The sequence below is a fragment of the Phaethon aethereus genome, assembly GCF_964289735.1.
Source record: "Phaethon aethereus genome assembly, chromosome: 4".
Taxonomy (NCBI): Eukaryota; Metazoa; Chordata; class Aves; order Phaethontiformes; family Phaethontidae; genus Phaethon; species Phaethon aethereus.
The window spans coordinates 72,120,765-72,136,170 of record NC_138578.1 but is presented as its reverse complement, the minus strand read 5'-3'; the positions used below and the strand labels follow the sequence as shown (position 1 = coordinate 72,136,170).

Sequence of the window (15,406 nt, the reverse complement as noted above, 5' to 3'; positions counted from 1 at the left end):
TCCAGACAACATCTCTGAGTGCACAACTAAATTATTTTAGAACAGAATAGAATAGTTTCACTTGGAAAGAACCTACCATGATGATCTACGCCAACTGCCTGACCAATTCAGGGCTGACCAAAAGTTAAGGCATGCTATTAAGGGCACTGTCCAAATGCCTCTTAAACACTGACATCTGGGGCATCAACCACCTCTCTACAGGAAGCCTGTTCCAGTGTTTGTCCAACCACTCACTAAGGAAATGCTTCCTGATGTCCAGTCTAAACCTCCCCTGGCGCTGCTTTGAACCATTCCCATGTGTCCTGTTGCTGGATCCCAGGGAGAAGAGATCAGAACCTCCTGCTCCATGTCCCTTCCTGAGGAAACTGTAGAGGGCAATAAGGTCACCCCTTAGCCTCCTTTTCTCCAACCTAGACAAACCCAAAGTCCTCACAGGACATTCCTTCTAGCCCTTTCACCAGCTTTGTTGTCCTCTTCTGGACACATTCAAGGACCTTCACTTTGCTGGTCAAATATTTCTTCTCAAAAGCAGAGGGAGCTCACAGCAAGAAGAACTTGGATATTTTTGGGTGGAGGGGATTTTTGCTCTTGCTCACTACTTAACCTATAGCTACAATGACCTGAAAGAAAACTCTGAGCTTAACCCGTAGTTATAGTTAGGCCTCCTTACAGTACTGTGGTAGTGATGGATATTTTGCACTCATGTTTTATTTCTTTTTGTGTATACACTGATGAGAGAACATTTTAATTTCCAGACAATTAAGCCTTTCTACACACCTTTTCCTGAAGTTTACATCCAATAATTCAACTCCAAATTCTTCTACTTGGAAGTAACTATAATTCATATTGCAAAGACTGACTTCAGATCTTCCTCTTCAAAATTTTAAAATAGGTTTGGATCAAAAACAGTAATCTCATTACGCAAACTTTATGCACATTTTAAAATATTATATGTAGATCAGATAAGCTAGAAACCTAAGGTAAACAGGTTTTAAAGTCACTTGAGTGTACACATGCATAAAATTTCTAAAGGTATGCAAGAAAATGCCTCATAATGCCTCAAGACGGTTAATTTTTCACAGAATCACAGAATGATAGAGGTTCAAAGAAAACTCTGGAGGTCATCATGTCCAACAAACCCTGCTCAAGACAGGCCACCTAGAGCAGGTTGCCCAGAACCATGTCCAGATGTCTTCTGAGTATCTCCAAGGATGGGGACTCTACAACTTTCCTGTAAAACTTGTGCCAGCGCTAAGTCACCCAAAGTTTTTCCTTATGTTCAGATGGAACCTCCAGTGTTTCTACAAAACTGTATTTTTCGAGAGAACTATACAAACATTTAAATTGAGCTGTCACATGACAAATTGCTGGTTATCAGCTGCCAGCTGCAAATTCCATAATTTTGTATATCCACATACCTCTTCAAGCTCTCCTGAAGAAACAGGATTATCCTCATACGTGGGGAAATGGCACCCTGCTTTACAACTGCAAAACCTGCTAGTCTCCTCACGTGGCTCCACTATTCTGCAGTTTACTTTAGAGCTCTCCATCGCCCTCCCATCTAGAGATTCTTTCATACTGCATTCTAAACAGGGATCTTGGTTTCCTACTGGCAACATCCCAGCTGACTCTTCTTGGGAATCCAACGATGTTTGTGCACTCTTCTCCATTCCAGACTTTTTTAATCTGGGAAGGAATTTTCCAGATTCAAGTTCTGATTTTCCATAATAATGCCCTTCTTTTTCTGCATCTTCTTCCAGAGGTTTGAGATCTGCTTGTGGATCCTCAAATACATCTACTTGAGAAGGGACGGCAACACCTCCCTCATCTTTTTCTGACTCAAATTCTGACTCACTTCCACCACCTGGAGAAAGTTCAGATGCAGAAATTGGGCGAAAGTGAGTCCTTGGAGAAATCCGTATAGCCCTGTACTGCGTTCGATCAACACCACATATCCTAGGGTGTAAAACCTCACTGTCTGAATCAGAGCACAGAATTGACTTAGGTTTAAAACTAGGGCTGAAAGATGCAATTCCTTCTGGCTCAAACGAACACTCTACATGAAGAACTTGTGAAAATGGATTGTTCAGGTCAAAGGAAGAGAATGAGTATTCAAGCCCTGGTTCTTCAACTTGAAAGTTACCACAAGCTCCCAGTAAGTCTTCATGGAAGATAAAAGAAAAACCCTTATTTAATCCGTTATCTCCACTCTTTGATTGCTCATTCTGTTCAAATGATACAAATGGTCTCCAGAATTGCCTATGACCAGGGGCAAAGCTATTACCTGGAGTCATAAAAACATCTGTACCAGCTATCGTCACTACATCAGAAGCTGCACACTGTAATAAGCTCCCTTTTGAGTGACTAGGTGGCACCACTGCCCATTCTCCATCACTGTTAAATGTTTTGAGCTCCCCATACACACCACCAAGTATAAATGAGTTTTCTTTATCCTGGTTAACATCCCAAGGTTTTGATGGTGTAGTATAGTCACCACCATCTACTTTTGATAAATCATTTGAGACAAAGGCTCTCTTCTCTAAATTCTCCTTTTGACCTTCCCAAAGATGATACTCTGATCTCTGCACTGCTTTATTGGGCTCCTGGAGGGTTTCAACTTTTGCTTCTGTATCCAAACAGCAGCAATAGTTATTTACATCAGTTGAAAACAATTCATCTTCTATTCCTTCTATTTCTACCGTCGCTGCAGAATGTCTGTCTGTCATATTTGTCCAAATATCTTTAATAACCCCTGAGCTGTAGCCATCTCCATGTGGACTGCTTTCACTACACCCTTGTGTAGTTTCATAGTCTTTACTTTCTGCCTTTTGTTCTAGCTGAATACCACAGACAGATTCTAGTTTAGATTTTTTTTTGAAAATCAAAGTGGGCATTTCTCCTAAAGTTCTAGCTTGTTGCTGGCAGGTTTCTTCTGGCAAAAAATCTAGAATTTCTTCATCTACATAACTCGAAGACACTCTAGGAACTACATAATTAATATCTTCTGCATTAAATTGCGTGGATTCTTCATATGGAATATTTAAAGTCTCATTGTCTGAACGTGTTTCTTCCGAGTGTGACCATGGACTACAGGTTCTTGTTGAAAGATTGGAACAGTGTTCGTTTTCATCAAAGGCACTATTTTTGGTCCATATTAGCAATCTAGACTGTGTTTTCCCAAGAATATTAGCAGTGCTACTAGAATCTGCATTTTCATTTCCCAAGTTGAGTGTTTCAAAAGAAAATGGTAAAACAGAGTTACTGCATTGCACTTCAAACACTGAAAAACAAGAGTTTATACCAGACCCTTCATTAATATCTGAAAAGAGCTCTTGATTGCCAGCAAGCATGTGTGAATTAAGCATTGTGCTGTCTAAGATGGGGGAGAATCTGATTGGAGAATCTCCTCCAAAACTTTCCCCATCTGCATCACCAGAACTAGAAGATGAACAGCACTCCCAAAATTGAGCTAAATTACTAAGGTCTTGCAAGAACCACCCTTCAGCACCAACAGAGCTGGTCGAATCTGTCCATATTGCACTTTCCCCTTGCAACTCCATTCCATCTAACACTATGCAACATTCTGCCTCAAAATCAGTTTTTTCTTTACTCTTTTGTCGAATCATATTTAAAATCCGACTCTCCCCTTGCATCGTATCTGAGGCACCAGGATCCAACATGGATTGATCAATATCCACTTCATAGAAGTGTGTTAGTTCTGACAGATGAACATCATCTAAGTATTTGTCGTCCTCTGGTTGAGAACATATTGAGGTCCCAGCGAGGTCAATATCCTCATTTAGAACTGCAGGCATTTCTACAAAGTGACCATCGATGAAAGTACCTGCTGCGAGGTATGTTTTATGAATATTATTGTTGCTAATACAAAGACCATGCACTGATTCAGACAACTCTTCTACAGCCTCTGATGTTACGCCACATATATCTTCTCTGTTGCGGTATGTAGTCTCCAGCTTGCTTTTTCTGGTAAGAGGAACAAAGTACTCTGTAATCGGCTCAGTATACCACAAGGGTTCTTCTTTATATTCCTTTTCATTTCTGCTGTCTAAATAGAAATCTCTTCCATCGTTACCGCCAGCTTCTTTTCTTCCAATTTCTTTTAATGGCCTTTTACCTCTTTTGCACAGCTGTTTGATGGACCCACTGCTACTGCTGCTACTGCTTCCGCTGTGGACTTTTCTATCAACCTTTTCACCAGATTTCACTGAAAGCCTGCTTTGCCCATTACGCCCTTTTTTATTTCGAACCTCTCTTGTTTTGTGTCTTACTTTGATACATTTCATTGATGCCTTGTATTCACCTTGATTACCACTAGAACTTGAGCCAGCCTCACTGGATCCAGATGACCAGGAGCGAGGACGCATCTTTCCCTCAGACTTATGTCGGACTTGCTTTTTGTACAAAACAGGCTTCTCTTCAACAGTGTTGTTACTAAACTTGTTTTCTTTCTCATTTTTACTTTTCTTCTGCTGGGTTCTTTCCTGTACAGTGGCAGATACTTTATTACTTCTGTCTTTAGTTACTTCACTTTCACTATTGCAGTCCTTTGGAGAAGATGTATCTGTGCTAGTTGGTGGAGCAGTGGATGAAGATGAGGAGCTAGAGTAAGAGCATACTTTGGATTTATTCCATACAGTCATGATTTCCTGCAGGCAAACTGGCTTTTCAGAAAGAGGAGGAAATGCTTCATAGTACCTGAAAGCAAAACAAAAAGGTGATATACAGATTGTAGAACTTCAGACAGGCTTTGAGAGCAGAAACTATTACTAAAAACACATCAAGATACTAACCAAAAATTGCCCCCCCAAAAAATCTAGTTTGTTCTACATATGCACGTGCCACTCAGTGCACTGTATATTTGAATGGTAACAAAGGGGAGATTAAGAGAAGCTTTAGAAGTGCTTATATTAATACATGCTTAAAAATATACTGCCAAGTAAAACAATCCCATTTTTAGGGAGTACTGAACTTCACTGTAGACAGAAACTGTGGATTCTTAAAACAGTGAAGGCCTGACTGCAGATTTATTAGATAATGTAGCAATTCACTACAGTTTTCCTAAACGTGTTTGATTTAGAGTATAAATGAGGAAGTCCTGAATTTCAGTCAGTTCAGTCCTAAATTTAAGTTTTTTTAAATTCTCCTTTGCGAAATGAGACACTAGCTGTTAAGTTCTACACAGTTTGATCGTCCAGTTAAGAAAAAGCTATTGCAAAAAAGATTAATTCTTCAGTAGTTTAAGATGCTTAACAGCTTTGTGCAACAGGGACAAAATTAAAACACGGTTTTCTGCAATGTTTAAAGTAGTATGTGTTTGACAGTAAAGAGATTTATACTGAATCACATATATTTCAATGAGAACCTATTAACTGACTTCTGAATGTTTTTTAAGTTAAATTAGCACAATCATTTCCCTGAAGTATCATTCATTTAGCAACACTTCTAGACTGCTGCTACCAATGGTTACGATTAAGACATACAGAAGCAGTCATATCTCCAAGAGAAGTATATGATAAAACTCCTGGGCACTTCAGTAACACTGGACTCAGGTACTCAGTAACTAGTTATAAAGAGTTTTTATAACTTCGGTTATAAAGAGTTTAAAGGTTGTAAGAGTTCCAGTTGCCCATTTCTGTAACAGAAGACAAAGAGTTCTGAACAAGACAGGACAAGGGGTAATGGTTTTAAACAAAAACAGGGTAGATTCAGACTACATATAAGGAAGAAATTTTTCACAGTGAGGGTGGTGAAACATCGGAACAGGTTGCCCAGCGAGGTGGTAGATGCCCCATATCTGGCAACATTCACGGTCAGGTTGGACGGGGCTCTGAGCAACCTGATCTAGTTGAAGATATCCCTGCTCACTCCAGAGGTGTTGGACTAGATGACCTTTAAAGGTCCCTTCCAACCCAAACTGTCCTATGATTCTATAAACCCAGGAGACTGATTCTATCCCTGCAAGTCTAACATGTCAATTAATGCTGTTTTAAAGGCTTTTAATTTATCTAGTTGACTTGGTCTTAAGGAGACTAAAATATAGTGTTGGTTTGAGTTCTGCATATAGTCAAAAGAAAGTAGGCAGGACTTTGCCAGAAATTAAACTAGCCCATGGTACCAAATGCTCGTATTTAAATACATAAGATTAACAAAAGAAGATGGTAGGGAAAAAAATTATTTGTTAATATCCACAAAACTCCAGATTCCCCACTAAGTTAATTTCACTGCATTAAAATACGGGAGTAAAAGGAGAAAAGACAAAAGTATCTCAGATAATAATAATAATAATAAAATGCATACATTTCTACTTGATCCTTTGCTGTGGGAGATAAATCAGCCTCAGGAGACAAAGAGCCTTCTAACTTTTTGTGAATCTTCTCCTCTGTTTTGGAAGAAAATCCCAAATGCTTAACAGAAAAATTCAAAAAGCCAGTGTATTTTATAACAGTATTGTTAAAAAAGCACCAGGATGTATACCTGTAATAGTAGTAAATTTCCATAAAACACTGTAAATAACAGAACAACTTACAGTCCAGTTATTACACATAAAGAAATGATAAGTTACCACCCAAGGTTCAAGTTTTCCACAGTTGTTTTGTTAAGCCCTGCAAGCTTCACCAAACGTGACTGGCTAGCTGCTGCATGCAACTTCATGGTTAGCAATACCCCCGCTAGGAGACTTCCTACTGAATTTTTAGTTATTTCATATCCAAATCCTTATCTTCTTCTTGCATTGCTACATATAAAAAGATTTTTAAAAAAAATAAATCAACCAATTAACAAAATATTTTTACGAATGTATTTCACTAAAAGGAAGTACCCCTGCAGTAGTTGCTGTGTTTTGGGTACATGTAAAGGCATATTTCCTGTGTGAGAGGTGACTAAAGAGTTCTAATTCTTTATATTAAAATCTGTAAAGTACCAAAAAAATGCTGTGAGATATACACTAATTTTACTTTTTTCCAAAATAAATGGTCAACATCACCTTGGCTAGTATGTAACAATTTTGAGGTCAATTTTGAGGCCAATCTACTCTTTGCAAGTATCAATACACGAAAGGAAGAGAATCAAGCCTACTTTATTTTTACTTCTCTTGGTGGGGAGGGAGATGCTGAATATGGAATATTTATTTAAAAAGCAGGCATAGCTTTTCATGAGGAAAACTCCATTTGTGAATGGCTATTTCTTAGGTAAACAAAGCATACTAGTACAGAACTGCTTAAACTATTTGAATGAAATTATTCAAATTTATTTTAAAATTGCATGGCCTGTATTAAAAGCTACTGAATTAACACAGCCTGCTTCTCCACCCCCACATCTCAGAACGTTATACAGTTGATAAACACAATATATGGCCTTAGAAGTTTAAAGATTTATCCCTCACCTTGCTTACTCTGAAGGTCTTTCAGTCTGGAGCAAAGCTCCTCCACTAACGTTTCGATTCCAGAGCTCTGCACAACAACAAAAACAGCGGGGGAAGGAAAAAGGAAACATCACTTGCTGTTAAAAAGAATATTCATTTTACAGAAAGACACCGATACAGTAAGCATATCTTAGCAGACATGTATTTTTCTTTTTGCATGGTAACTACACATTAAAAAGCAACAAAAATTGTAACTAGATATAAATCCATTCCTGCAAATACATTAATTAGAGTTCAAAATGATTCCATGAAACACGTAGATACATTCACACAAAGGTTTCAAACTACAAGTCATGTTGTTGCATTATTATATATCCAAGGTTTTGCAAATTCTGCCCTGTCATATTTACCGTACTACGTCACTTCGGATTTAGCCAAGAGTCTCACGATAAAAGTTCAAGACCCAATTGATCATTATGATGCATTTAAAAAAGCCTGACCCTCTTTGTTGCACAATTTATACCTGTGAGAAAGGCACTGGTAAAAGACTACAGAAAATTAGGAGTGAAGGTGAAAAGGAGAAGAGTATGAAGACATATACATGTAAGTGGCAGAGAGGGAGAAGAAACACTTCCACAGTATTTTCATGCAGAACTTATCCCGTAGGTTTGCCAGTTTATCACGTTCCGTTTTTTTCTTTTTAAACATTGTGGTGTTTGCTCAGGACAGCAGAGGGAAAAATAAACATCTTATTCCTCTTCCGTGTAAGTCTCTACTTTCCTCCTTTATTCCTCCACATAAACCTTCCGTACACTCAAGCTTCCTTTTAAATCCCATCTCAGTGTTATTCTCACATACTATGCTTTTACTATCTGCCTAGACTTGCAAGCAGTTCTAGATAAAGCAACAGCACTAGAACAGCAAAATACTGAAAAAACAGACACACACACAAAACAGTACAATATACTCCCAACTGCCCCATAGCAGAAAACCTCGTGCTATTTTAATGGAATAAAAGTTGAACTCCAGTCAGCAAAATACTAAATACCAACCTACAGCCTGAAATGACCATTTCTGTTGGAAGGAAAACTAGGTGAGTTGGGCACTGTGTAGATATTCGTGTTCTTCGTATCTCGATGCTCAGGAATCATGCTTGGAGAGTACACTTTGCACTTTCCATTAACTGCAAACTGGAATCACAGCTAGATGCATCCATCGAAAAGAAGCAAGGCGGATGCAAGGAGTCCCCTGCAAGTTCCTGTACACCTGGGAATGGTAATGAGGGAGAACTGTGCAGCTTATTGTGTCCTATGCTCAGTTTCCTCAATAACGACTCCAGCATCTTGTCCCCATCATACTTGGAGATTCTGAGACTTAAAACAGACCTCCTACATAATTATCTCACCGCCTGAATTTGACATGATCTTGTATGCATGTAGTCATGGAATATGCATTCTCTCCAAAGGTAATGCAGATCAAATAGCAAGTTACAGAAATGCATTAAAAAAAGGTTGATTTGCTGCATCACCATGGTGGTACAAAGATTTCATTTTTCTAAGATCGAAGGGTTTCTCATCCCTCCCGATTACTGGTAAGAAATTGCTGAGAAATGTGAGTATATGTTGCTAAAGCACAAGAAAATATTATGGAAAAGGGAATACTAAGTTATACAGTGAAACTAGCTTGTTTAATTCTCTGTCAGAAACACACACTTGAAAAATCATATACTGAAGCAGTGACTTACATGCTAACTTCTAAATTTTAATTATTTGCAGTCAAGTGAGAAAGCTATTTTCTATCCTTAACTGCATCGCTGCACTGAAGGGCTAAATATAAACCTTTATGCCACATACTTAACTGAGGATGACTTAGCAAAATTAAACTTTAGAAGGCATCTCCTATATCAGTAAATTTACCAACATAAATCAAATTGTTTAGAAAGAACCAAGCAATGTGGACAAGTCTATGTAGTTGTAATAATCCTCACTTTATGCCTATACCACTCCCAACTCCCCCCGACTCCCCGCAAAAGGGCAACAGAGGAGGAGCTGGCCTTGGTTTTGCTTAGCTCTGCGAACCGGCTAGTCGAACTCACACCTGTAGCAAATACTTAAAATCTAAGGTCTACAGATTCATTTTAACTTAATTATAACATCACGTCAAAAAAAATACCCAAAACTGGCAACGATATGCTCACCATTACACCGAAGAAGTGAAAACTTTTGGAATCAGACGCTTCATTTCCTCCTGTACCATGAAACTAATACTTGAGTCAGCTGACAGGCTGCACGCTGTCCTGCATAGCATGCTGATGTAGCTAGCACTAGCTTTAAAAAAAAAATAAAAAAAAGGAGGGGGGAAGCCACTGTGCAGAATGCCAAGCCTCAGGAGACCACTTGCTCAACCTCTTACTGCAGTATATAAAAACAAGCTGCAGACTTAATGTAATGAATGCCTCAGCAATTATTTCGTATATGACAGTGTTCTCTCAATATGAGATTTAGTTACTGTATTTTTTCAGTGTTTAAGTTAATGCGCTGTAGTTGCAGCAACCCCACTGCCAGAAAGTAAGATATTCCAGGCACTGGCTTGGTTCAGTAGGACATAATCAGTCAACAAAATTACGTGATGTGCCGGGAACTGCTTTGCTTCTGTTCAAATTTAAAGATAGTCCCCAAATAGTGCAAATACTGGAGCACCTTAAAAACACTTTTCAACATGGAAGTGCCTAATTATGATTGCTTTTGTAATTCCAACATGAAAGGCTTAAATCTCATTATTATCTGTAAGATTCTTTCAACTACTGACCCAGATTTCTACTAACCCGTTTCTCTCATTCAAACTCCAAAGAGCAGCACCTCATTTTTTTAATTCATATTTTTTCATTTTGCTAGCAAAACTTCCTCCACAACAAAAACCTATTTTATTCTGTTCTACTGTTTCCAACATATTTCTGTTTCCTTCCCTTTCTTTAACATACATCCAGTTCCATCAAAAGTTGTTCTTTCTGGCTTCTCATCAGCTGGCTGAAGCAAAGGAAGGATTACATAAAGGATAGGTGTTAGGTTACTGGCATAGGAGTGACTGTGCTAACAGATAAATTAAGCTTCTGAACTCACCCAGCATGAACAAGAACAGTCAATCTCACTGCTGGAGTTATCGGACTCTAATAGCCCGTGTCTTGCTTACTGACCAACATGACGCTATTAGAGCAATTAAAAAAAACCCAAAAAACCCAAAACAGCAAAGCTCACACACATTTTTATAGATATGTTTTGTTGTTGGTTTGGGGTTTTTGGGTTGTTTGTTTTGTGTGGTTTTGTGGGTTTTTTGGTTTTTTTTTTTTTTTTTTTTTTTTTTAACAGACACACATATGTATGTAATGTCAAATCTTAAATCAAAGACCTTTTTAACATGCTCTACTTTGGAAGCAGAGCAGTCAGAGATGGTAAGCAGCAACTCAGTAGCTTAAAGCAACCCAATTGCTTTTGTACGTATGTTCACACCCCTGTATAGCTGCAGAAAATGTTTCCAGAAAATATTAAATCTATAAATTTAGTTACTTCTGAAGTACTTTTATAAATTTAAAATAATCAGTTTCATTGATTGCAAACCATGGAAACAAAACCATTTTAGGTACACCAAATTCAGACCCACTAAAAACTGTTGCCTATGCTAACAGTGGGCACTAACTTACAAACCCTCATTTCACTTTCCCAGACACACAGAATTGTGTAGGTTGGAAAGGACCTCTGAAGATCGTCTAGCCCAAACCCCTGCTGAAGCAGGATCAACTAGAGCAGAATACAAATGCTCCTTTCACAGAACACAAGTTCAAACAATCAAGAAATTAAAATAAATCAATTTATTCATAGTTTCAAATCATTCCTTTAACAGGTCGTAGGACTCTCCAGCAGAGATGGAACTCTGACTGCAATGTACCAGGACTGTTTTCTTGGCATGTAGCCTGTCACCAAGAGCAGGATTATCTAGCTGTCCTATATGAATCAGCTGTTAAGCCATGTGAACTGAATGCGACACAAAATATGATTCACTGCAACCACACATCTATTTCTATATTTTGTAGAATGATGAGAGCTAGATAAAAGCACAGGTTTTCATTTGTTTACATTCAGCTACAGTATAATTGATCGGAGTACTCTCAAAAGAGGTGCTCAAGAGATAGAAGGACCAAAAAAGGACCAAAAAAAAATCCCGAACTCCAAGATCACCACTAAATAAGTAAATAAACCCACCAAAACAGCAACATCCCTGGGGTGTTCAATCCAGGCAGAGTTCAAGGGAATAAAATAAGATTCCAGTTTGCGTTATGGGATTTTCCTCCAGTATAATAAGGTAGATAACACTATGAACATTTGGAGTATGTATTTGTGCAATACCTTTTTGACCCTTCAGTACTCAGAACATAATTAAATCTCTATCTTCTCACTACATAATGATTTACAACAAAGACATTGGACCAGTCAGGAAAACAAATTCTGTTTATTAACTTCTCTTTTGGGGCTCATGAATACTTGATCCAAGTAATCTTCAATACGTGTATGACCTTAGAATATCAATTTCCAAGCAGACAAACTGACTTTTTTTATATATATATATATAAAAAATCCAATTTCAAGCAATGCAAGAGCAACACGTCTCCAACAAGGAAATAAAAATACTTTCTTGCAACTCTCTTAGTCCTGGCTTCTGTACTAAAACAGCTTTAGGAAATGTAAATCACATATCTAGGATCAGGCTCAGATTTCAGACCTGTAATTCACTACTTCACACATTCTGAGAGAGATAATAGTATGTTATTTACTAATGCTAGATAAAAGAGGTCAACTACCAGCTCAAACTAACTTAAAATGAACACGCACCCCTAAATGTAGGTTACTAGAGAAGTTTATCTGATTTCTGTTATTTAAAACTTAATTCGTGTAGCTCCTTCTCAAAGCAGGCTACCTTAAGCTAGAAGTTATCCCCCCAAGAAAGTATAATTCCTCTCTAGAAACTGTTCTTCTTGATTATTATTCATCGCTTATAAAAAACATGCTGACTTCAAAGCCAAAAAAGACTTGCTATCCTTGTAAGCAGTGCTGCTGTGAGATTTCACTTAATCATGGTACTTCAGCTTGCAGATGCTGAAATGTTCTCATCTATATTATCAATGAAACAGGAGAAACTTTTAAAAGTGTGTTCCCACCAATTATGCAAAAGTTGTTTTCTGCATCAAGTGAAATGCAGAAAGGACACTTGAAATTTCTCCAGTAGGTACTCTGCCACATTCGTTGAAGTCTGCTTCTGTGTGTGATAAGAATTTATAATGGGTTCGAATTCAAATTTTTGGTGAAAATGATCGTTCTACATTAAGGAAAATTATAATTTCATAACATTGTTATGTGATGAAACACAAGGCATTATTCATGAAAGCTCTGTAACCGTCTTCTCGGGCATTTTCATGGCCATGGTTGTGTGCCGCCTTCTCCCTCCAAGACGTGCATATACAAGCTTGCTTTCTCTCTCGGAAGCTGCAGGCAAGAGAATTGCTTTGCCCTGTTTTGCTCCCATTATCATTGGGAGTACATGCAAGGTATACTTGCATCAATCATACATGCTTCAATCATACCAAACACCTACTTTCAGCCTCCAAGACAAAATGATCTATACTATGGGAGATACTTAAATACAAGAAATAAAAGATAAGCATGAATTTACTTTTGCTGGCTTGATGTAAACTGAGAAACAAATGCCCCCCAAAATGTTATGAAGCAACTTCTGTGTAGACTAAGGTCCCACAAAGAACTTCTCCAGTGTGATATATACTTTTTCTGTATCAAGAAAACTCATACAAAAATTGGAATAATTAAAACTTTTGTCAGCTTCCACTGAAGTTGATATTATACTCAGGGTAGCAGCTTCAGTAACCTGACAAATCAGGTATGTGATACTATGAATATCTATTTAAATGCCAAATAATAAGGAAATCCCTTTTCATAAGGAAAGAGGAATTGATTTATTGTGATTATTTTATTCTGTGATGGTTACCTTGGCAAGACAAATTCGCTTCTATTTTCTATATGGTATCTGAAGTTATAAAACACAGGCTAATATAGTTTGCCAAATTCAATACCACATAACTTACTTAGTATATGAATGAAGAAAGAAGGAAAAAACTTTTGAAACTAATGGATTTGACAATACAGAGCCAATACAAATTCTTTTAAACCAATACAAATTAAATTATCATAGAAAAACAATGACTGGTTGGAAATAATAAAACCCTATGATGCCTTCTCACAGAAGCAGTTGAGTGACATCAGTCCCAGCTTGATTTTCTTTTTCAAGACATACATCTTGTCTAAATTTCTTCTTAGCTCCCGAAAAAATTTTAAAATCCTTTCCTAAATAACACTGTCTGTTCTAGAAACAGCTAGTATATCCCTTTGCAGAAGGCCAACTGGATACAACCCAGAAAAAAAGATAATTCACTGGTTTTGTGAAGTATTTTGGCATTTCCTGGAAAAAAAATTTGGAACAATCATCCTCAGACACACAGAAATACTTACTACGGAGCTAGTTAGGATATATACTTCAAGAAGCATTATGGTTGTTTTGAAACCTTAACTTCATTTTTTTGCTTTAATAAATTCAGACTTTTCAAGAGCAACTTCAGCATTTCTGATTTTTTAAAATGCGTAAGTTAAATCACTTAACAAACCATCTAATGTTTACTAGCTGATTCCCAGTACCTCAGTGTAGTGGTCAGAGTGTATTACCTAATTAATATTGTCTACATCAGAGAAGAAGAGAACAGCAGAAATAAATCAGTGATTAAAATGAATTTTAAATAATCTAGTTAATCTGGCATCCTACATAAGAAGAAAATAAACATAGTCCCTGTGCTGCAGGCTCCACAAGCCCTTTTGCCTCAGTTCTCGCACATCACAATTGTCAAGTGCAAAACAGACTATGCAGTAGTGCTGTGGTCTAACTGGCACATAGATAAAAATCTCTGGAGACTAGCATAGTTGGCCAGAGTAACCCATTCAATAAAAACGTCTCAGATGTGGAATCATAACCAATTCATTCATTTGGCCTGATTAGGAGCTTATTTCTTCAAATAAGGTTTATGTGCAGAACTGTAGAAACTGCACGGAAGGTTTGACAGTTCTGTACTTAGAGCAAGACAGATGACAAATGTTAAGAAATTTTCGACAGAATCTTATTTTAGACACATCTCAAATTTGTGCTGAAAGCAAGGTACATTTGAGAATAAAAGATTACCATTTCAAATTTTTAACTAGAGCCACCTTTGTTCCTCTAAGTGCTCCCGTATGATAATACAGATATCAGAAGGGTCATATTTCCCCCTCATAATTCAAAGCAAGCAAAGCCAATGCTCCAAATAACAGCGCAACCACACCTAACTACATTTCAAGGAGAGTACTGTTACGAAGTTTCACCAGTTACATTTCAGTGTTAACTCCAAGCAGTAACCTCTTAGAACAGTGAGATGGGAGGTACTGTTTGCTTTTGTGAAATATATTAGAGCGGTGCTCTTAAAATTCGTTATGGAATCTATCAACCAAGCCTAATTCTTACTTTAACATTATGTTCGCTGTTTCATGTGGCAGTTAGCCCATGTCTGAGAGCCTGGTTAGTTCAGAAATGGACCACATTGCCCGAATCCCATGAGGACATACCTTGAGACATCAGCAGCATTAGACACTAGCACACTGTCTCTGTGTGCGCTGTAGAACAGCTTAGGTGAAGAGGCCGCTTACAGACAGAGAAGCAAAGACTCCGGGACATCTAGTTTCATCAGTGTAGAAAGCAAAATACATGAGAAGTAGCCTCATTTGCTCATTCTTAAAATGTCCTCATACAGTTCAGCAGACTAAAGAGACACCGATTGCTTTAACTGGAACTCTAGCACCATCTTGGGGTGGAATTTCACATGTAATACTACAAGTGGTCTGTGAATGAACTATATTCTATAGGAACTGCAATACCACAGCT

General features: G+C 37.7%; 1 protein-coding gene across 1 annotated transcript in view; it reads right to left on the bottom strand.

Moving 5' to 3' along the window:
* Nucleotides 1-15,406, bottom strand: part of KIAA0232 — a gene marked incomplete at its 5' end in the record, with an annotated part of 51,879 nt that overhangs the window by 13,841 nt on the left and 22,632 nt on the right. The window contains 3 exons of the mRNA XM_081999079.1: nucleotides 1,419-4,716; nucleotides 6,319-6,400; nucleotides 7,403-7,469. Of these exons, the coding sequence (XP_081855205.1) occupies nucleotides 1,419-4,716; nucleotides 6,319-6,400; nucleotides 7,403-7,469 (3,447 nt within the window). The remainder of the gene's footprint in view (nucleotides 1-1,418; nucleotides 4,717-6,318; nucleotides 6,401-7,402; nucleotides 7,470-15,406) is intronic.